Here is a 20631-nt window from a genome sequence, read left to right on the forward strand (position 1 = left end):
TTTTGAGACGGAGTCTCGCTCCCACTCCCAGGTAAGAGTGCAGTGGCGCGATCTCGGCTCACTGCAACTTCTGCCTCCCGGGTTCAAGCGATTCTCCTGCCTCAGCATCCCCAGTAGCTGGGATTACAGGGGCCCGCCACTATTCCCGGCTAATTTTTGCATTTTTAGTAGAGACTGGGTTTCGCCATGTTGGCCAGTCTGGTCTGGAATGCCTGACCTCAGCTGATACACCTGCCTCGGCCTCCCAAAGTGTTGGGACTATAGGCGTGAGCCACCGCGCCTGGCCGAGTTTTCAAGCTTCTTGATTTGTGCATTTGGATCCTAAGAGGGAGCCGGAAAGAAACCTGCCAAGTGCACAGGGATATCTTGGCAAAGCCAGGCTAGAAGGGAAGTCGCTCTGGCTCCTGCTGCCGGCCTGTGGTGTCCAACCCCTGGCAAGCCCTTTCCATGAGCAGGTTCAGTTCCAGCCCTCTCTGGGTGGTCTGTCAACAAACTTTTCTTCTCCCTGCGCTGCCTCTGGATCACCTCAGTATGTGGGTTTGGGGGCGTGGAAGGGCCTGGCTGAGGGTTTGGAAGACATGGCTTGAAGAGGGGCTTTTCCTCCGGGTGTGTGAAGCACAGACCCCAGTTAAAGCCAACATGCTAAACTCTGGGAAGTGTTCTTATGTGCTGAGGGAGGGAGGCCTTGCTGTGTCTGTGGGACCTGACAGGTGGGACGGCTTTCCAGGTTGGGAACTGCAGGATTCAGGAGGGTGTGCCTGGGTGGGAGACAGAGTCACAGAAAATTGTGTTCAGCAGATGTTCCGCAAGTGATTTTGGAGTTGGGGCAGAGCTGGAACTAGAACCTAGGTGCCTGGCTGCACTCTTCAGCCACACTTTCATGGAGAGGTACAGGAGAGAGATATGAGGAAGGCACGGGCACGGGCATGCCAGCCCAGCGTGTAGCCTTGCATGTTGAAGGGGGCCAGCCCCTCCACACCTGTGGGTATTTCTCGTCAGGTGGGACGAGAGACTGAGTAAAGAAATAAGACACAAAGACAAAGTACAGAGAAAGAACAGAGGGCCCAGGGGACCGGCGCTCAGCATACAGAGGACCCGCGCCGGCACTGGTCTCTGAGTTCCCTCAGTATTGATTGATCACTACCTCTACCATCTCGGTGAGGGGGATGTGGCAGGACTGTAGGGTAATGGTGGGGAGAGGGTCAGCAGGAAAACATGTGAGCAAAGGACTCTGTGTCATGAATAAGTTTAAGGAAAGGTTCTGTGCTTTGATGTGCATGTAGGCCAGATTTATGCTTGACTTTACACAAGCATCTCAGTGCAGTAAAGAGCAGTATTGCTGCCAGCATGTCTCACTTCCAGCCATAAGGCGGTTTTCTCCTATCTCAGTAAATAGAACGTATGATTGGGTTTTACACCCAGACATTCCATTCCCAGGGCCGAGCAGGAGACAGATGCCTTCCTCTTATCTCAACGGCAAAGAGGCCTTCCTCTTTCATTAATCCTCCTCAGCACAGACCTTTTATGGGTGTTGGGCTGGGGTATGGTCAGGTCTTTCCCTTCCCACGAGGCCGTATCTCAGGCTGTCTCAGTGGGGATAAACCTTGGGCAATACCCAGGCTTTCTTGGGCAGAGGTCCCTGCGGCCTTCCGCAGAGCATTGTACCCCTGGGTACTCAAGATTGGAGAATGGCAATGACTTTTACCAAGCGTACTGCCTGCAAACACATTTTTAACAAAGCACATCCTGCACAGCCCTAAATCCATTAAACCTTGAGTCAACACAGCACATGTTTCTGCGAACACAGGGTTGGGGCTAGGGTTATAGATTAAGAGCGTCTCAAGGCAGAAGAATTTCTCTTAGTGCAGAACAAAGTGGAGTTTTTAATGTCTACTTCTTTTTACAAAGACACAGAAACAGTGTGATCTCTTTCTTTTCCCCACACGTGTTGCGGTTTTGGCTGGCTGTAATGTATGAATTTACTCCAAACCACCCCTGGGGCAAAGATATCTCATATTTATTTAGTAAGATAAAAAATATATCTGGTTCCAGCCTCCACTCACCAAGCTGGCTGAAAAGGCCACCATCAGTCCATTTTTAGGGTTTCTTCCTTCCAGAGTGGGAGGGCCCTGGTGGTCAACCCAAATTGGCTATCTCCCCTACACAAGCACAGGTTCTTCACCGTCTAGTTGCCCTCTCTGGCTGGGCTCTGGAGGCCCTCCTTAGAGATCCTCCTGTTTATCCCTGGCTCTGTGCAGCCAGCTGAGTTCTGCCAGCTCCAAGAGCGGCGTGGGCAGCACTGGCAGGGATAGGCTCACAGTGCTTGCCTGCAGAACTCACCTCCTGGTTGCAAAGAATCCACCTGGCTAGCAGGGGTGTGGGATGGTAGTAGGATGGGTCTTCCTGCACTTTAACTCCAAACAGCAGCATCTGTATGGTTTTCCTCTGGAGCAACTGCTCTTTCTTCTTCTTCTTCTTCTTCTTCTTCTTCTTCTTCTTCTTCTTCTTATTATTATTATTATTATTTTTTTTTTTTTTTTTTTTTTTTTTTGAGACGGAGTCTTGCTCTGTTGCCGGGGCTGGAGTGCAGTGGCCGGATCTCAGCTCACTGCAAGCTCCGCCCCCCGGGTTCACGCCATTCTCCTGCCTCAGCCTCCGAGTAGCTGGGACTACAGGCGCCCGCCACCTCGCCCGGCTAGTTTTTGTATTTTTAGTAGAGACAGGGTTTCACCGGGTTAGCCAGGATGGTCTCAATCTCCTGACCTCGTGATCCGCCCGTCTCGGCCTCCCAAAGTGCTGGGATTACAGACTTGAGCCACCGCGCCCGGCCCATTATTTTTATGAGCAGATTATTCCAGGACAAAAATTTTGGCTCTGAAACTTGGCTCTTTCAGGAGGAGAAGCGGAAAATTACCTTTTGGGTTTCCAATGATTGTGGTTTTGAGTAATCAGCAAAGGGGCGGGGTCCTGATTGACAATAGCTTTGTAGGCTTTGAAGGAGGAGTAAGATTTTTTGTTTTTTTTTTTGATTTTTGAGATGGAGTCTTGCTCTGTCGCCCAGGCTGGAGTGCAATGGTGCGATCTCGGCTCACTGCAACCTCCACCTCCCAGGTTCAAGCGATTCTCCTGCCTCAGCCTCCCGAGTAGCTGGGATTACAGGTGTCTGCCACTATGGCTGGCTAATTTTTGTATTTTTAGTAGAGACGGAGCTTCACCATGTTGGCCATGGCTGGTCTCGAACTCCTGACCTCAGGATCTACCCACCTCAGCCTCCCAAAGTGCTGGAATTACAGGCATGAGCCACCACGTCTGGCCAATGCCTGGCTAATTTCTGTAGTTTTAGTACAAATGGTTTCGTCACATTGGCCAGGCTGGTCTTGAACTCTTTTTTTGAGATGGATTCTCACTTTGTTGCCCAGGCTGGAGTGCACTGGAGCAATCTCGGCTCCCTGCAAGCTCTGCCTCCTGGGTTCAAGTGATTCTCCTGCCTCAGCCTCCTTGGGTAGCTGGGACTACAGGTGCCTGCCACCACATCCAGCTAATTTTTGCATTTTTAGTAGAGACAGGGTTTCGCCATGTTGGCCAGGCTGGTCTCGAACTCCTGACCTCAGGTGATCTGCCTGCCTCGGCCTCCCAAAGTGGTGGAATTACAGGTGTGAGCCACCACTCCCGGATTCTTAGCTGTGTCCAAGGAGGACACAGCTGGATGAGGGGGTACCTAAACACCTGAATTTTCACAAAATAGTTCACCTCTCTCTAAACTCTTGGGCAACTCTAGAGAAAAGTGTGTTTCTGGTAATTCTGTTGACCCATTTTTTTTCCCACCCTGTCCCCTGAATAAGTTTTGATATCTTTTTCTAGACTGAAGAGAAGGACCACCATCAATAGAATAGTATAGCTGGGAGAGACATCACAGAACACCTATTTATGCCCTTATGCCTTTGTACATGCACTTTTGTTTTACCCTGAATGGTTTTTCCCACATCTCTTACAACCCGCTTATCAATCCCGCTGGCACTGTGGTTCAGAAGGAGAAAACAACACAGATGGAGGAGGGGCAATGCCCCCTAAGTGATGGGTAGAGTATCCCTCTCTTGAAAAATTGTGCATGCAGGTGGCCACAGGTTTAGACGTTACTGTATACTATACTTCCCTGCATTCTCCACAAAATCAGGTTTCCACATGTTCACCGATTGGCCTCCTGGAGGTGCAGACTTACTTTGGTGTCTAGGAGAAAATGTCTCAGCTGCCTGACACTAGTTGAAGATTTAAAAATAGCTGTTAGCAACTGTGTCATTAACTGTCAACAGGGAAGAACATAGGAAAGAATGAAAATGTGTGCTGAGCACGGAGGGGAGCATGTTGATAAGTGCTAGCTGCCATGCACAGGGACTCTGTGGGCACCTTGCAGTGAGGAGGTCCGGAGAGATGGTGACCGGACTGTCGGGTGGCAATTATCCCAGGGTGGTGAATGCTCTGCTGATTTCGACATCCTTCTCCATACTCTTAGGCATTTTAAAAAACACAGTGAACCTATATTTATATGAGAACAAAAATAAAGCAAAAATTTAATTTTCATTGTGAGATGGGAAAGGCAAGATGCAGTACTGTGTGTATAGTATGATTCCTTTGTGCAAAAAGGAAAATATATATAGACAACTGTTGACATGGTGGATTTTTCATAAATATTTTCTTTTCCTGTAAGATTACAGCAGAAACTGTTAATCACAGTTTTCCTTTATAGAGGAGGGACTGTGCAAGGGGAAGCAGGGGTGGAGGGAGTGCTCGCTTTTCATTTTGTATACCTTTAAAAATATATCAGGAGGATTATCTGGTGTGTTTGGGGAGAAATCTTGAACCCATTTTTTTCTTCATTGTAGCTCCCTGTGTTAGAAAAAAAATCCAAAATAAGTGTTGTATCAGTTCAATGAATTCAGAGAAGTGCTCCTGATACCGAGGACATCAGAGGCAGAGGCTGTGGCATGTGCTTGGAGAGGGCGGGTGCCAGGCTCTGGGGTGTGGGGGTGGGAGGAGGCAGTGGTCCCTGGGTGGGGAGAGGTGCACAGGAGTCTGAGAGGAACACAGCTTGGAAGCACCTCCTGGAATATGCTCTGGAGCCTGTGGTGTGATGAGATGGGGATCTGAAGGGGAGAGGCAAGGCCTGGTTGGGTTTTGCACTGTCTAGCCATCGAGGGAAGTGTGGACTGGAGAGGCAGGACCTGGGCAGGGCAGCAGTTGGGTGGCCCCGTGTGACCCAGGAGATAAGGATGAGTCTGAGGCCTGGTGAGGGCCTTGGTAGAGGGGATGGAGAGGTGACCATTTTTCAGAGCTACTTAGCTTGGTGACTGGATGCAGGTGGGGGTGAAAGGGAGGAGCCAGAAGGGCACCTGTTTCCTTTCCTGAACACCTAGATGAATGGCGTGGCCTCCCCTGAGTACAGGGTACAGGATACACAAGGAGGAGAAGGTTGAAAGTCGGGCAGGTGATGAGCTTAGAGGAAGGACAGGGAAGGTGGACAGGTGACAGGAGTAGCCCAGTGAGCTGGTTTGGGCTCCATTGCCTCAGGCTGGATGGGGGATCTGGGGGATATGGGATGGGTGGAGAGCCTGGAGTCAGAGGTGCATAGGGGAGGAGTGGAAGCCAGGGTAGGGGAGGAGGGTAAGAGGGGAGGGGAGGAGGGGAAGGATAGAGGGTAGGAGGGAAAACCAGGGGAGGGGAGAAAGGGAAGGGCAGAGGGGAGGAGGGGAAGCCAGGGGAGAGGAGGAGGGGAAGGGTAGAGGGGAGAAGGGAAAACCAGGAGAGGGGAGGAGGGGAAATGGGGGAAGGAAGGAGGGGAAGTAGGGAGGGGAGGAGGGGAAGCAGGCCAGGGGTGGATGGGGAGTAGGGGGAGCGGAGGAGTAGAAGCAGGGCTTGGGGGGTGGGAGGAGTGGAAGCAGGAGGAGGGGAGGCCCTCTCCCAGAATCAGAGAGGGAAGAGAAGGTACCCAGAGCTCTGTCTCTCCCCACATCTGGCATCTTCTTATCCTTCAAATCACAGCTGAAATGTGGCTTCTTCAGATAGGCCTGCCCACCCTAAGTCACTGCTCTGTCATTTTTGTCACAGCACTCCATTTCTCTGCTGTCTCACATGTATCATGCATGATCTATCTATTATTTAATTTGTTTATTTTCTTGAATGTAGTCTCTGAAAGCAGGGACCATGTCTGTCTTGGTTACCTCCAGATGCATAGCCCCGAAACTGGTCCTTGCCGTACAGTAGATTTCTGGAACATGTTTGTTGACTCACTACATAAATGAGTGACAGAAGCAGTAGCAGAGAAGCAGGAGGGAAACCAGGAGAGTGCAGTGTCTCCATGTCCAGGAAGAATTGAAGAGAGCAGGCGTGTGGCCTTAGTACTTTCGAAGGTCTCAGTGACATGGAGTAAGATAAAGAGGCAAGTATCTGTTGAGTTTAGCAACAAGGAAGTCTCTGGTGACCTTGACGAGAGCAGAGGAGGGTGGGGTGAGGTATGGTGGCTATGACTCAGTGTTTTTTATTTTTTATTTTTATTTTTTTGAGACTGAGTTTCGCTCTTGCCATCCAGGCTGGAGTGCAGTGGCGTGATCTCGGCTCACTGCAACCTCCGCCTCTCGGGTTCAAGCGATTCTCCTGCCTCAGCCTCCCGAGTAGGTGGGATTACAAGTGTGCACCACCACGCCCAGCTAATTTTTGTATTTTTAGTAGACACGCAGAGTTTCACCACGTTGGCCAGGCTGGTCTTGAACTCCTGACCTCAAGTGATCCATCCCCCTCGGCCTCCCAAAGTGCTGGGATTACAGGAATAAGCCCGCCTGGCCAACTCAGTGTTTACTCACTAACCCAATGCCCTTGAGGAGAGGCCGGGAGCGGTGGCTCACACCTGTAATCCCAGCACTTGGGGAGGCCAAGGTGGGGGCAGATCACTTGAGGTCAGGAGTTTGAGACCAGCCTGGCCAACATGGCTAAACTCCGTCTCTATTAAAAATACAAAAAATTAGCCAGGCATAGTGGCAGGTGCTACTCGGAGGCTGAGGCAGGAGAATTGGTTGAATCCAGGAGGCGGAGGTTGCAGTGAATCAAAATCACACCACTGCACTCCAGCCTGGGTGATGGAGCAAGACTCTATCTCGAAAAAATAAATAAATTATTGAAACAAACAAACAAAAACAAACCCAATGCCCTGGGGAAGGAGGAAGGAGGAACTGGATGGGTGTTTGCAGTCAGGCTGACCCCAGAGACTCTGGGAGCCCTCGAGGCCTGGCAGACAGAGGTCTGCCTGTGTTTGCCCAAATGTGCCTCCTCCTACGGAGAGCTCCTCCCTCTCCATCCTTCCCATGTGCCACCCACTCACCACACTCTGTTTTATTGTCTTTATTTCTTATTGTCTAAAACCTCATCTGTTTGCCTGTCATCTGCTCACCCCGCCCCTGCCCTGTGTGAGCTCACTTGGACATGCCTTCTTGTTCATGGCTGAACCTCAGCCTAGTGTGGTGCTGGGTACGGAGCAGGCGCCTAACACACATCTGTGGAATGAATGTGGAAACCCTCCCTTTTGGGGTGTGGCCTTGAGTCACAGACCCAGCCTCCCAACATGGGGTCTTCTTGTTTTTGCCCTTCCCTGCTAGAGGTTGGCAACCCCCTGGGCAGTGTTCAGAGCTGCTCTGTGGGTGTGGGGATGGCATGGGGTCAGGTGCAGGTGGATGGCTGGTGGGCAAGAAGGCACCTGTCTCTGAGCCTCAGTTTATCTGTGCAATGGGAATGGCAGTAAGACTTAATCAAAACATGGATGACATCAGCGTGGTGCTTGGCACACAGAAGGCAGCCACTGCTGGTGTATATTTGTAGTGGTTTAATCGTCAGTCTGGAGCTAGGCACAGTAGCATGTGCCTGTAGTTCCAGCTACTGGGGAGGCTGCAGTGGGAGGATCGCTTGAGCCCAGGAGTTCGAGTCTAGCCTGGCAACACAGCCAGACCCTGTCTCTAAGGGGGAAAAAAAAATACCTGGGCAGGTCGGCTCGCTGGGCACCACTTCAACAGGCCTCTGGAGGAGATAGAGCTACATTCTCTAGGGATGGCAAGCCAGGGCCTGCTCAGGCTGGGCCGTGCCAGAGCCGCTGGGGCATGGGCCACTGGTGTCTGCTGCAGGCTCATGAGACTTCGGCAAGTAGGGGACTGATCCGAGTTTGTCCCCCACAGAACCCAGACCTGGACTCAGAGGCGCTGCTAGCCCTGCCCCTGCCTCAGCTGGTGCAGAAGTTACACAATGGAGAGCTCTCCCCGGAGGCTGTGCTCTTCACCTATGTAGGAAAGGTAAGGCCAGCCAAGGCCAGCCCCTCCCTTTCCCCTCCCACTCTCTGCACAGGCTGTGGAGAAAACTTGGCCTGGAGTTCGTGAGAAAACCTGGCCTGGGAGTTAGTCCTGCTGGGTGCCATGGTGGGACCTACAGTGCCAGGGACTGCCAGGGAAGGAAGGAGCCAGAGCGTGTGTGTGTGTGTGTGTGTGTATGTGTGTGTGTGAGACACTGAGCACGCTGTCTTAGCTAGTAACCTGGCTTTTAGCCCAGACTTCCCTCTCCGTCCCGCCTCCACCCCATTGGTCAACAAGTCTCTGGTCTGTCCCCTTTTTTTTTTTTTTTTTTTTTGAGAGGGAGTTTCACTCTTGTTGCTCAGGCTGGAGTTCAATGGCGCAATCTTGGAGCCTTGCAACCTCCACTGCCTGGGTTCAAGCGATTCTCCTGCCTCAGCCTCGCAAGTAGCTGGGATTACAGGCTTGGGCCACTACGCCAGGCTAATTAAAACTTTTTTTTTTTTTTTGAGATGGAGTCTCGCTCTGTTGCCCAGGCTGGAATGCAGTGGCGCGATCTCGGCTCACTGCAGCCTCCACCTCTGGGTTCAAGTGATTCTTCTGCCTCAGCCTCCTGAGTAGCTGGGAGTACAGGCACCCGCCACCACACCCAGCTAACTTTTGTATTTTTAGTAGAGACAGGATTTCACCATGTTGGTCAGGATGGTCTGGAACTCCTGACCTCCAGTGATCCACCTGCCTTGGCCTTCGAAAATGCTGGGGTTACAGCTGTGAGCCACTGTGCCCGGCCTCCAAGTAATTTTTTGTATTTAGTAGAGACGGGGTTTCACCATGTTGATCAGGCTGGTCTCGAACTCCTGACCTCAGGTGATCCACCCCCCCTCGGCCTCCCAAAGTGCCGGGATTACAGGTGTGAGCCACCATGCCCGGCCCCTTCTTTTTTTTTGAGATGGGAGTCTCGCTCTGTCACCTAGGCTGGAGTGCAGTGGCATGTTCTTGGCTCACTACAACCTCCATTTCCCGGATTCAAGTGATTATCATGCCTCAGCCTCCCGAGTAGCTGGGATTATAGACATGTACCCCCATGCCTGGCTAATTTTTGTATTTTTATTTGGCCGGGCTGGTCTGGAACTCCCGACCTCAGGTGATCCTCTGAAAGTGCTGGGATTACAGGCGAGAGCCACTGCGCCTGCCCTGTTCTTTTACCCAGCCCTCTCCTATATCCATCCCCTATGGCCACCCTGGCCTGCCACCACCATCTCCCTCCATTCCCAAGCACCATCCTCCTGGTCAGTGCTCTTTTGTGTCCCCAGCTCTTCAGGCCATCTCTTGTACTCCTCCTCTGTGTGTGGCATCACCTCTGGCCAAGGCCTTCTGGAGCTTGGGGTGTCAGCAGCTCTGCACTGGCTTGGGTGGGGCTCCTTTACCTGGAAGGCTGTTTCCCTCTTCTTTGCCCCTCTCCGTGCCATGGGCTCCCCTGGCTGAGCCTTCAGGGCTCAGAGCAGGAGGCACCGTCTTCCATTCGCCGCCTGAGGTAGCGTTGCCTCTTCCAGGCCTGCTCTCATTCTGACAGCACATTTCTCATCACAATGTCAGGCTTGTCTTCTCTATCTCTTTCCCATGTGGGGTCTTTGTGGACAGAGCTTATCTCATTTGTCTTTGAACCTTAGTGCTCAACATGTTGCATTTCACATAATAAATGCTCAAGAAATATGTTTGAAAAGAAAGGGAGGGAGGGAGGAAAGAGGGAGAGACAAACTGTGCTTTGTGAGTGTGGCCTGCATGATTTCTTGAAAGGGCGTGTGTGACCCCTAGGCAGGTGAATTGTCTGGGTGCAGTGTATGTGACAATGCTGTGGGGGCTGCAGCTGAGGGAGCGAGAGCATGCTGGGCTGGTGTCACTGAGAAGGGGCACATACACAGTCTCAGCAGATGGTCTTGCTTCTTCCCTGTCAATGTCCCTGAAAAGGCTCCTGCCCTTCCTAGTTAATCTAGTCAATCTGGTTAGATTGGCCTTCTCTGTTCCTGCCTCGGGTACCCCAGGGACAGATTTTGCACATGCCCAAATATGGCAACACAGCCCACGCTGTCTCCCCCAGATGACCCCCAGGAGTAGGAGTATTTACTGAAAGCTGCATCTCACTCCGCCCTCACCTTTCCTTCTGTAGGACCCTGTGTGGTCCGGTTTGAGCATTCTAGGCAGATTTCCGCTATTAGCATGTTCTTCCCTTTTGTCAAGTTCCTACTCCATGTGACTTGATTATCAAATTCAAGAGTTCCTGGGTAAGGGGAGGCTTGACTGGGCTACGTGTGGGGAAGGCATGGGGTAGAGGAGAAAGTGCTGGGCTCCGGGAGGCAGGAGTCTGGTCTAGCCCTGCTCTGTGGCTGCCCTTCAGTGTGACCACTGACGGGGGCTGCCCCTATCTAGTTTCTGTCTGCCTTACTGGGCAGAGATGTGGCTTGGAGGAGGTGGGGGAGTGGCCAGTGATCATTTTCCTCCCAGCTCACCCCCTGCCTGGGGGGCATCTGAGGCCAGTATCTTGCTCCCTTGAGTGTCCTGGTTGTGCCCTGGTCCTGGTTGAAGGCCAGAGACAGCCAGGATGAGGCCTGGGCCAAATGTCCCCAGTGAGGCAGATGCCGGGCCCTAGATCATCCTCTGTGCCCCAGGCTCAGGGCCATGTTGCTGGTTCCCCTCTCCCTGGGTATACTTTAAAAGGCCAGTTCTACATGATGTATATTTCACCACAATGTTTTAAAAAGGCCAGCCTCCTTTTACCTTATGTCTACTTCCCCTTCCTCAGGCCTGGGAGGTGAACAAAGGGACCAACTGTGTGACCTCCTATCTGGCTGACTGTGAGACTCAGCTGTCCCAGGCCCCAAGGCAGGGCCTGCTCTATGGCGTCCCTGTGAGCCTCAAGGAGTGCTTCACCTACAAGGTATGCTCTGCCTCAGCGCCAGGCCTCCATTGTCGCCTCCATTCCTGCCAGCCTGCTTTGTTTCTTGGATCATTTTGGGCCCTCAGAGGAGGTATCATGTCCAAAGGCCTTGCGAGGGGACACTGGTATGCCTGTCTTGCCCTGTGTGACAGCTGTTAGAGTGGGCCCTGGGCTGCCTACAGGCTCTGACTCACAGGTCACGTCCCTTTTGGTGCCCATCCCTCCTCCCAGGGCCAGGACTCCACGCTGGGCTTGAGCCTGAACGAAGGGGCGCCAGCGGAGTGCGACAGTGTGGTGGTGCATGTGCTGAAGCTGCAGGGTGCCGTGCCCTTCGTGCACACCAATGTGCCCCAGTCCATGTTCAGGTTGGGTCTTGGGGCAGGGCGGGGCAGGGGCACCGGTCCCAGCATGACATGGGCTGACCCGTTCCTGCCTCCTCCAGCTATGACTGCAGTAACCCCCTCTTTGGCCAGACCGTGAACCCATGGAAGTCCTCCAAAAGCCCAGGGGGCTCCTCAGGGGGTGAAGGGGCCCTCATCGGGTCTGGAGGCTCCCCCCTGGGCTTAGGCACTGATATGGGAGGCAGCATCCGCTTCCCCTCCTCCTTCTGCGGCATCTGCGGCCTCAAGCCCACGGGGAACCGCCTCAGGTAGGGTGGATGGAGGGCGCTTCTGGGCCCCTCGCTGTGTGACCTTGGCCTAGCTTCCAACCTCTCTGGGCTCCAGGCAGGGATTCGGTCTCCGGGGTTTTGCTGGGAGGAAGCATTACAGTACCACTGGCTGGGCAGGGGTCCTAGTTTCCAAAGCGGTGAGTGTTCAGAGCTGCTCTGTGGGTGTGGGGATGGCGGCGGGTGGCCGTTTCCTGTTTCCAGCGTCTTATGTTTCTTATCCAGCAAGAGTGGCCTCAAGGGCTGTGTCTATGGACAGGAGGCAGGTGAGGTCCATGGTGCTCTCCCCTAGGAGGGTGGGGGTCGGCCTGACCCGCTTGCGCCCATGCTTCTCAGGTGGCAGGGCAGTGTCTGGCCCCCAGGCTGCTCTAAGTCTGGATTCCTCCCTCCTTGTCTGCTTACTTCCCTCCCTTCTCTGCCTCACAGTGCGCCCCTCCGTGGGCCCCATGGCCCGGGACGTGGAGAGCCTGGCGCTGTGCCTGCGAGCCCTGCTGTGCGAGGACATGTTCCGCTTGGACCCCACTGTGCCTCCCTTGCCCTTCAGGGAAGAGGTGAGCAGGGCTGGGTGGGCATGGGCGTGGACTGCTGAACCTAGACAGCCACCCCAGGCCTTGGAGGCCCTGTCTCCTGAGAACCGTGCCCCAGGGCTCTGAGGCCAGGGTTGCTCCTCCACAGACGGCCACCAGATGGAGCCCTTGCCTGCATTTGGAAATCCACAGGCTTTCAAAGGCGCCCAGCCTCTGCTGCTGGCACCAGGGATGCAGGAATCACTTCCCAGCCCGCTGACCTTCAGCAAACAGCGGCCTTTCTAACAGTATTCCTGTCCACATTTTGGCGAGCAGCACGCCACGCTGCCTGCAGACCCCAGCTCATGTAGCCCGTTTTTGCCAGAGGTAGGCTGCGTGAGCCGGGATCTGCAGGCAGCAGGCGTGCTGCTCCCCAGAATACCACCACAACAGCCTGTTGCTGAGATAGGCTGGGCTTGTTGCTTTCTGTGGTAAGGCAGCACTGTTTTGCAAAGCCTTAGTAGCATCTCAGAGGGCAGGAAGTGTGAGGAGATCTGCTGAGATTTTGAAGTCTGGTTTAAGGTAGATCTTTCAACATGGGGGTTGGTTAAGATTGGGTTGGGGTCATCATATGATTGTCCATGTTAAGGATTGGTGGGCATAGCAGGGTGTGGATTTTGAGGCGAGAGGTGTCAACTGATGCTTCCTGTTGAAGAGTTGATGGGTGTTTCTGGAATGAATTGGAAGGTTATTTGTGCTTATGTGTGTTATTTGGAGGCGGTGGGGGAGTGGCCAGTGGTCATCTTCCTCCCAGCTCCTCCCCTACTGCAGGGCATCTGAGACCAGTATTTTGCTCTCTTGAGTGTTCGGGTTGCGCCCTGGTCCTGGTACTCTCTCTCTCTCTTTCTCTCTGTTGGGGTTGAAGGCCAGAAACAGCCAGGTTGAGGCTGGGGCCAGATGTCCCCAGTGAGGCAGGTGCTGGGCCCTAGGTCATCCTCTGTGCCCACTCCAACAGAGTGTTCAGGAGCTGTAAAGTTAGACTGGTGTAGACAGAGGAAGAGTGAAGTCACATTAATGTAGACAGTAAGCATTTCTCAGCAGTGCAGCGATTGTCTATCTTGTACAGACCTCTTGCCCTCGCCCCAGCCAAGGTTGCTTTGGAAAGGTTGAGGGTTTGTGGACAGGAAAGAGATTGGGCCTTGGTGTTTCTTGGGAGTGGGGCAACAGGGCAGATCTGGGCTGGGTAGGGTGAACTCCCCCTCCTCAGGCAGAGGGAGATATTCTAACTGAACCCACGGCAATAGGCAGCTGTGAAGTCCTTCCTCGGAGGAGAGGAGGAGATGAGGTCCCTGTCTGGAAGTCTGGAACAGTTTATCATGAGAGCCAGGACAGGTGGTGGAGAACCTCAGCACAGAAGACAGGATGCCTGCATTCCAGACCTGTCTTGTCACTCTGCATTGGGTAGCTTTGGGCAAGTCCCAGTCCCACCTAATCTCCCTATTGAGACCTCAAGCCTCAGTTTCCTCATGTGACCAGTAGGAATCCTTATCCTTGCTCTGCCCACCTGAGTCACCGTGAAGGTGTTTTATGAAAGGGTCAGATGCAAAAGGGGCTGGCCTCGCTGACTGCAGCCTCGCAGCTGTGTCTGGGGCTGAGTAGTTTCTCTGATCTCTAGGGCTCCTGCCTAGGGCTGTCTTCTCCTGACCTGCCCCTGTCCCCTGTGTTTTCCCTCTAGATCTACACCAGCTCTCAGCCCCTGCGTGTGGGGTACTATGAGACTGACAACTATACCATGCCCACCCCGGCCATGAAGCGGGCCGTCCTGGAGACCAAACAGAGCCTTGAGGCTGCGGGGCACACGGTATGACTGCAGGGTCCTAGAAGTACTGGCATCTCCTCTCCTCCTGGGAAGCCTTCCTGGTACCCATGACTACTCTATCCCTGGCGTCCTGGCACTCTGATGGTACTGTCATCAGGGTGAACTGTGGCCCTGTGGGACAAGTATATAGAGGGCTGATCAAGAGTATTGGAGTGAGTGATTAAGGGAGAACTTCAGCCCTGTGCTGTGTGATGTGTGAGCACTGCATGCGGGGAGGCGCTTCAGCTGTAGGCAGTGGTGCACAGCTGTTCAGAGGCTCCCAGGGCCATGGGTTTTGGTCTGGTCATTTCTACAACTTTATGTGTGGCTCCAGACTTCTCTCATGCTGTGCATTCCACAGTGAGTTTTCTTGGGTCGGTAAGGCTGCCTTTGTGGCTCTAGTGAGAGCTATCATGTGGGCAGAGTTGGTCCAGTCCATCCTCAGGGCCACCCAGACAGCATGGGGATCATGGAGCCAGTGGTTAGGTCAGGAGGCTTTACACCCCTCAATCCCTGCAGCTGGTTCCCTTCTTGCCAAGCAACATACCCCATGCTCTGGAGACCCTGTCAACAGGTGGGCTCTTCAGTGACGGTGGCCACACCTTCCTACAGAACTTGTGAGTGATAGTGGGCTTTGGGGTCTTGGTGGGATCAGAAAAGTAGGCAGACCCAGGGGGAGCAGCGGGGTGTGGTGATGCCTGGATGGGCCTTAGCTGAATCCAACAAAGGCCTGATCACTCTGGGCAGGGACCTCGCTGTCCCTCCAGCTGGGCATATTGACCCTGGAGATCCCTTGCCAGGGTGCCAGCCCAAGGGGAGGAGGCTGGGTTGAGTATCTGTGGCCTATCCTTGATCTGAGCTTGTTGTGAGGTAGGAGGTGGGCAGGAGGTTGCCTCAATGTTTGGGAAAGATTTGGGGCAAGGGCAAGATCCAGGCAGGAGGGTGGGGGCTTGGACTTGGGTGACTCCGGGCTCTGTCTGACTTGAGCCAAGTCTTCCTTTTGAGCAGGACCTCAGCTTTCTCTCCTGTAAAGTGGGTGAGTTGGACCAGGCTCCTTTTAAGGGATTTTGCAGAGCTCATTTTTAGGGAAGTTGGTTCCCCAGTGCTGTTTTTAGTCCTTAAAGGTTGTCAGGGGCAGAGGACAGGCCTGTGAAGTCCCCTCCTGGTGATATACCTCTGCTGGATGGACTGGAACCCTTCAGAACACAGTCCTCCTTCCTCCACTTCACCGATGGAGAACTTAGCCCTGCAGCCTGAAGCTTGGCCCTGCAGCTTCACTCAGTTAAGGGCCCAGCCTGTCAAGTTCCTTTCCTTCCCCTAGCAGCCGAGTGTGGTCCAGGCATCAGTGGAAGGGGTCAGTCCTCACTGTGGCCCTGGGAATGAGTCCCCAGGATCAGCCTGAGACCTTTCCCTGAGGTCTTGAGCCAGAGATAGCCTCAGAGCCATGCTTCATGGGCAGCCCACCCTGGATTGCCCCACCTGTGCCTCCAGGCTGGCCTCCATGTCAAAGGGGAGGTACCCTCAGGGAGGCCTCATCAGGGAGACGTTGCCCTCAGTTCTTAGAGCTCTGAGCTGGGTTTGCTGGAGAGGGATACCCTGAGTCCCGCCTTGGGGAGCTCCCGTGGATGTGGGTTGGAGCCCAGGCATCCCAAAGGATCAGTAGAAACAAACGGCATGTTTGGAAGGAGGGAGCCGAATCTGGTGAGGAGGAGGTGGACAGTAGTATCCCTGCATAGAGAACAGGATCGCTGTGGGCCGGGTGAGCAAGCCGGGAAGGATGCAGGGATGGGAGTGCCTGGACCCAGCCTTTTGTTTCCCAGCAAAGGTGATTTCGTGGACTCTTGCCTGGGGGACCTGGTCTCAATTCTGAAGCTTCCCCAGTGGCTTAAAGGACTGCTGGCCTTCCTGGTGAAGCCTCTGGTGAGGGCACAAGGAGTGGAGGGGCTAGGATGACTGGGGGGAACCTAGGGCCTCCTATCGCATGATCCCCCATGGCCTTCCTCAGCCTCTCTTGGTTTGGGCAGGCATGGCCTCCTCTTCCCTCCAGTCCCCACCCAGACGGCTCTCCTCCCCTGTCCCCTGCGATCTTCAGCCAACCTGCATGCTGAAAGGGGGGCTGACCTGGGCCCTGGGGGGAGGCATGGAGGGACAGGTCCCTAGTGGCTTGACCTGAAGAAAGTTGACACCTGCCGTGGCCCAGAGCGGAGTCACTGACTCTGCGTCTGTCCTGTGCAGCTCCCAAGGCTGTCAGCTTTCCTCAGCAACATGAAGTCTCGGTGAGGGTTCTTCTGTGCCCAGCTGCTGCCCCTGCCTGTCCTGACCCGAGTCTGGGTCTGGGTAGTTTCTGACAGGAAAGGACTTGAGGGAAGTAGCCTCTGAGGCTGGAAGTGGCCCAGGCAGGGGGGCAACCTTTGTGGCCTTCAGGTGGGACTTTGAAGTTGTCTTGGCAAGGTCCAGTTCTGGCTGGAGAACAAAGGCCTGAGGGGGACAAGAGGATGGGGGAGTTGGAGGAGAGGAGGTTGACCTGGCTGGGGTGTGGGTGGAAAGGACCAAGAAGTGGGGGTTGGCCTGGGCCGGTGGTGGGGCACCTGGGAGAGATGCTGCTGTTAGAGATCTGAGCTGACCTGAGCTCTGCCAGGTCCTACTTGCCTCTTAGTGGCTTGGGCTGGAAAAGCAGGGTGTAAACTGCCCCGTTTCAGGCCCTGACATCCCGTGGACTCACTCCTTCCCTCATCACCAGGCTTCAGGACTGGTGGCATCTATGGCCTCTCCTGTGTCCTGAGGGTAGCGAGGAATCAGGCCTGGGTTAGTCCTGGCTCTGCTGTGGAGTCACCAAGTGACAGCCTGTGCCCCTCTGGGGCCTGATTTTCTCATCCAGACAGTAGGGGTTTGAACTTCCCTCTCAGCTCCCATGGGGTTGTGAAGGGTCCACGGAGGGGTGAGATCTGGAGGGTTGGTAGTAGGGGTCTGATGTCGCTGATCTCCATGGCTGTGACCGTGATGGCTGGTGACCACACTCCTTCTGCCCAGGTCGGCTGGAAAACTCTGGGAACTGCAGCATGAGATTGAGGTGAGACCAGAGCCTCTGGACTGGAGCAGGGTGCCGGGGGGAGGGTGGAGTTGGACAGGGCACCCGCTAACAGGGTCTTGCGGCCACTGCCCCCACGGGGCTCCCAGACTGGCCTGCCGTCCCCCTTCCACTCCCTGGACCACCACTCGGGCCCAGCTCTCTGACCCTTACTTGCCCAGATGCCCATCCTATGAGGCTGGGTCAGCCCAGGGCTCCTGTCCTGGCTGCCTTTTTGCCCCTCTGGAGCTGCCTGTGTGTGGCTCCGCCCCAGCAGGAAGAGGCATGTCCACAATTCATCCTGGAGGCGGAACGACCGATGCCCTCTGAGAAGCAGCACTGCCTGCCCGGAGCACCTGTGTCCCACTGTGGCTCCTTTCAGATTCAGGGGCAGGCGCTGGGGCCAGAGCCACCCTAGCCACGGTCCCTGAGTTAGAGAGCCTGGGGTGGGCCAGGTCTGTGTGCTTTCACCCGGCGCGCTGTGGCCCCCACAGGTGTACCGCAAAACTGTGATTGCCCAGTGGAGGGCGCTGGACCTGGATGTGCTGCTGACCCCCATGCTGGGCCCTGCTCTGGACTTGAATGCCCCAGGCAAGGCCACAGGTGAGGCCCGACACCCTGCCTGTCCCTTCTATGAATCTGGCCATGTGCCCTGCAGGGCTGCCAGGAAATGGAAGAAGAGGAGCCCTCGGGGAGGACCCTGCCCTCGCAGGGGCCCACAGTCTGGCTGGCTGGAGACATGGGAGTCATGTGGGATGCCCTGGCAGGGTTTGATTTCTCTGTCATCAGCACTATTCAAGTTGGGGACCTTGAATTACAGAATGTAGTTTGGGGAGGTGGTGGTTTGAAGTCCAGGTGGGAGTTAGATAAATCAAGAAAATAGGGGCCAGGCGCGGTGGCTCACACCTATAATCCCAGCACTTTGGGAGGCTGAGGCTGCAGGATCACTTGAGCCCAGGAGCTCAAGAGCAGTCCAGGCAACATAGTGAGGCCTCTGTTGCTACAAAAAATAGAAAGATAAGCTGGTTGTGGTTGCATGTTCCTGTAGTCCTGGCTACTCGGGGGGCTGAGGCGGGAGGATTGCTTGAGCCCAGGAGGTCGAGGCTGCAGTGAGTTAGGATCACACCACTGCGCTCCAGCCTGGGTGACAGAGTGAGACTCTGTCTCAAAAAAGGAAAAGGAAAAGAAAACAGAAACAACATTCCCAGTGGGGAAAGTACATGGGCAAAGGCATGGGGCAAGCATCAGTGGGATGTCCAGCCTGGCCCTGAAGTCTGAATTCCTGGGCTTTGTCACTCAGGCCTCAGTCCTGGGAGAGAGCCTTTCTCTGGCTGTAGACACAGGGCGCCATTTCATACGAGGTTTGACTCAGGCCTAGAGCTGGCACTGAGATTCCTGGGGCCTGCTGCAGCTGCTTGTGTTGTGTTCCAGGGGCCGTCAGCTACACTATGCTCTACAACTGCCTGGACTTCCCTGCAGGGGTGGTGCCTGTCACCACGGTGACTGCTGAGGACGAGGCCCAGATGGAACATTACAGGGGCTACTTTGGGGATATCTGGGACAAGGTGCTGCAGAAGGTGAGGACTGTCCTGCCCCTCAGCTGAACTCACTCCCCACCCTGACTCTGGCCGCTGTGGAGGAAACAGTACTAGTACTGTGGGTTTGCCAGCCTTTCTTAAACAAGACCTGAAGGACTGTGGCCTGGCCCTGCTTCGCGGCCTCTCTCTAGCTGGGGTGCTTCCTGGGCCTGGGAGTGGGGAGTCCCGCCTCGCTAACCCTATCCTGATGCCTGTGTCCCCTATAGGGCATGAAGAAGAGTGTGGGGCTGCCTGTGGCCGTGCAGTGCGTGGCTCTGCCCTGGCAGGAAGAGTTGTGTCTGCGGTTCATGCGGGAGGTGGAGCGACTGATGACCCCTGAAAAGCAGTCATCCTGATGACTCTGAATCTGGAGGACTTGAGACTCACACTCTCTGCAGCCCAGCCTAGTCAGGGCACAGCTGCCCTGCTGCCACAGCAAGGAAATGTCCTGCATGGGGCAGAGGCTTCCGTGTCCTCTCCCCCAACCCCCTGCAAGAAGCGCCGACTCCCTGAGTCTGGACCTCCGTCCCTGCTCTGGTCCCCTCTCTTCGTCCTCATCCCTCCACCCCCATGTGGCAGCCCGTGGGTATGACATGGGCCAAGGCCCAACTAACAGTCAAGAAACAGCTCCTCGTCTGTGTGGTTTCTGGGCGTCATCGTGAAGGTGGGGGCTGGAGCCTGTTGAAAGCAGGGATGGCTTGACCATGCAGACCCAGGCTCCAGCCATGCCAGTCTCCTGCTCCACAACCTCCCCCGGTGCCCATCGCCCACCGGAGTGCGAGCTTGTATCCCCCAGCATTTCAGCCCTGCCCCTCCTCTCTCACCTACACTAAACCCTGCTCTGCTGGACACTGCCCTTGGTCTCCTTCCTTCCTCTGCTCCTTTCCCTGCCTAGAAAGCTCTTTCTGTTCCTCTGCTTTCCATACTTTGAGACCTGGCTCAGATTCTTCTCTCTCCAGGAGGCCTTTCCTCCTGTCTCTGGGCCCTGGAGTATATGGGCTGTTTCTTCCCAGTCTGCCCTGTGTGGTGGGCATTGGGGGGTGTGTCTGCCTGCCTGCCTTACTACACTGGCTTTCCTTGATGGCAGGGACCCCACTGCTACGTCCCTGTCTTCTGTGGCTAGCACAGGGCAGCAGGGGAAGCACTGAGTTGGGTGCCTTCACTGGTTCATTGATTCAGCCCTTGGAGCCTCAGCATGGCCATGTCCAGACCTCAGCTGACTTGAGTCAAGCCTGGGCTTCTGGGGACGTGGACATTGACACAAACACATCTATTCCTCCTGTGATTAGGGCTTGGGAACAGGATAGACAGGGGGCCAAATGCTGCCGAGGGGAGGGGAAGTGGTCACTGAGGCTAGTACGTGGCCACTGTGTTTCATCTCCATGACCACGCTCTAGTCCAAGCCACCTCCCTCATCTGGATGCTTCAGTGACTTCCCTTCTGGGCTCCCCTCTTTCAACCCTGGCTGCCCTCTAATCCATTCTCCACACAGTAGCTGGAATGATCTTTTAAAAGTATAAATCAGGCCAGGCCCAGTGGCTCACACCTGTAATCCTAGCACTTTGAGAGGCCGAGGCGGGTGGATCACTGAGGTCAGGAGCTCGAGACTAGCCTGGCCAACATGGCGAAACCCTGGCTCTACTAAAAATACAAAAAAAAATTGCCAGGCATGGTGGTGTGCACCTGTAGTCCCAGCTACT

At 54.8% G+C, this 20631-nt stretch overlaps 1 protein-coding gene across 1 annotated transcript in view; it reads left to right on the forward strand.

Moving 5' to 3' along the window:
• Positions 1 to 19560, forward strand: part of FAAH (fatty acid amide hydrolase) — a 63248-nt gene extending 43688 nt beyond the window's left edge. Inside the window, exons 5-18 of the mRNA XM_011946744.1 lie at positions 8214 to 8327; positions 11122 to 11256; positions 11488 to 11621; positions 11699 to 11905; positions 12149 to 12189; positions 12350 to 12474; positions 14165 to 14290; positions 14807 to 14904; positions 16108 to 16207; positions 16523 to 16563; positions 17318 to 17357; positions 17849 to 17957; positions 18786 to 18931; positions 19159 to 19560. Of these exons, the coding sequence (XP_011802134.1) occupies positions 8214 to 8327; positions 11122 to 11256; positions 11488 to 11621; positions 11699 to 11905; positions 12149 to 12189; positions 12350 to 12474; positions 14165 to 14290; positions 14807 to 14904; positions 16108 to 16207; positions 16523 to 16563; positions 17318 to 17357; positions 17849 to 17957; positions 18786 to 18931; positions 19159 to 19287 (1545 nt within the window). The 3' untranslated portion in view covers positions 19288 to 19560. The remainder of the gene's footprint in view (positions 1 to 8213; positions 8328 to 11121; positions 11257 to 11487; positions 11622 to 11698; positions 11906 to 12148; positions 12190 to 12349; positions 12475 to 14164; positions 14291 to 14806; positions 14905 to 16107; positions 16208 to 16522; positions 16564 to 17317; positions 17358 to 17848; positions 17958 to 18785; positions 18932 to 19158) is intronic.
• The last annotated feature ends 1071 nt before the right edge of the window (positions 19561 to 20631 follow it).

This window comes from Colobus angolensis, unplaced genomic scaffold (assembly GCF_000951035.1).
Source record: "Colobus angolensis palliatus isolate OR3802 unplaced genomic scaffold, Cang.pa_1.0 Scaffold106, whole genome shotgun sequence".
In the NCBI taxonomy this organism is placed as follows: Eukaryota; Metazoa; Chordata; class Mammalia; order Primates; family Cercopithecidae; genus Colobus; species Colobus angolensis.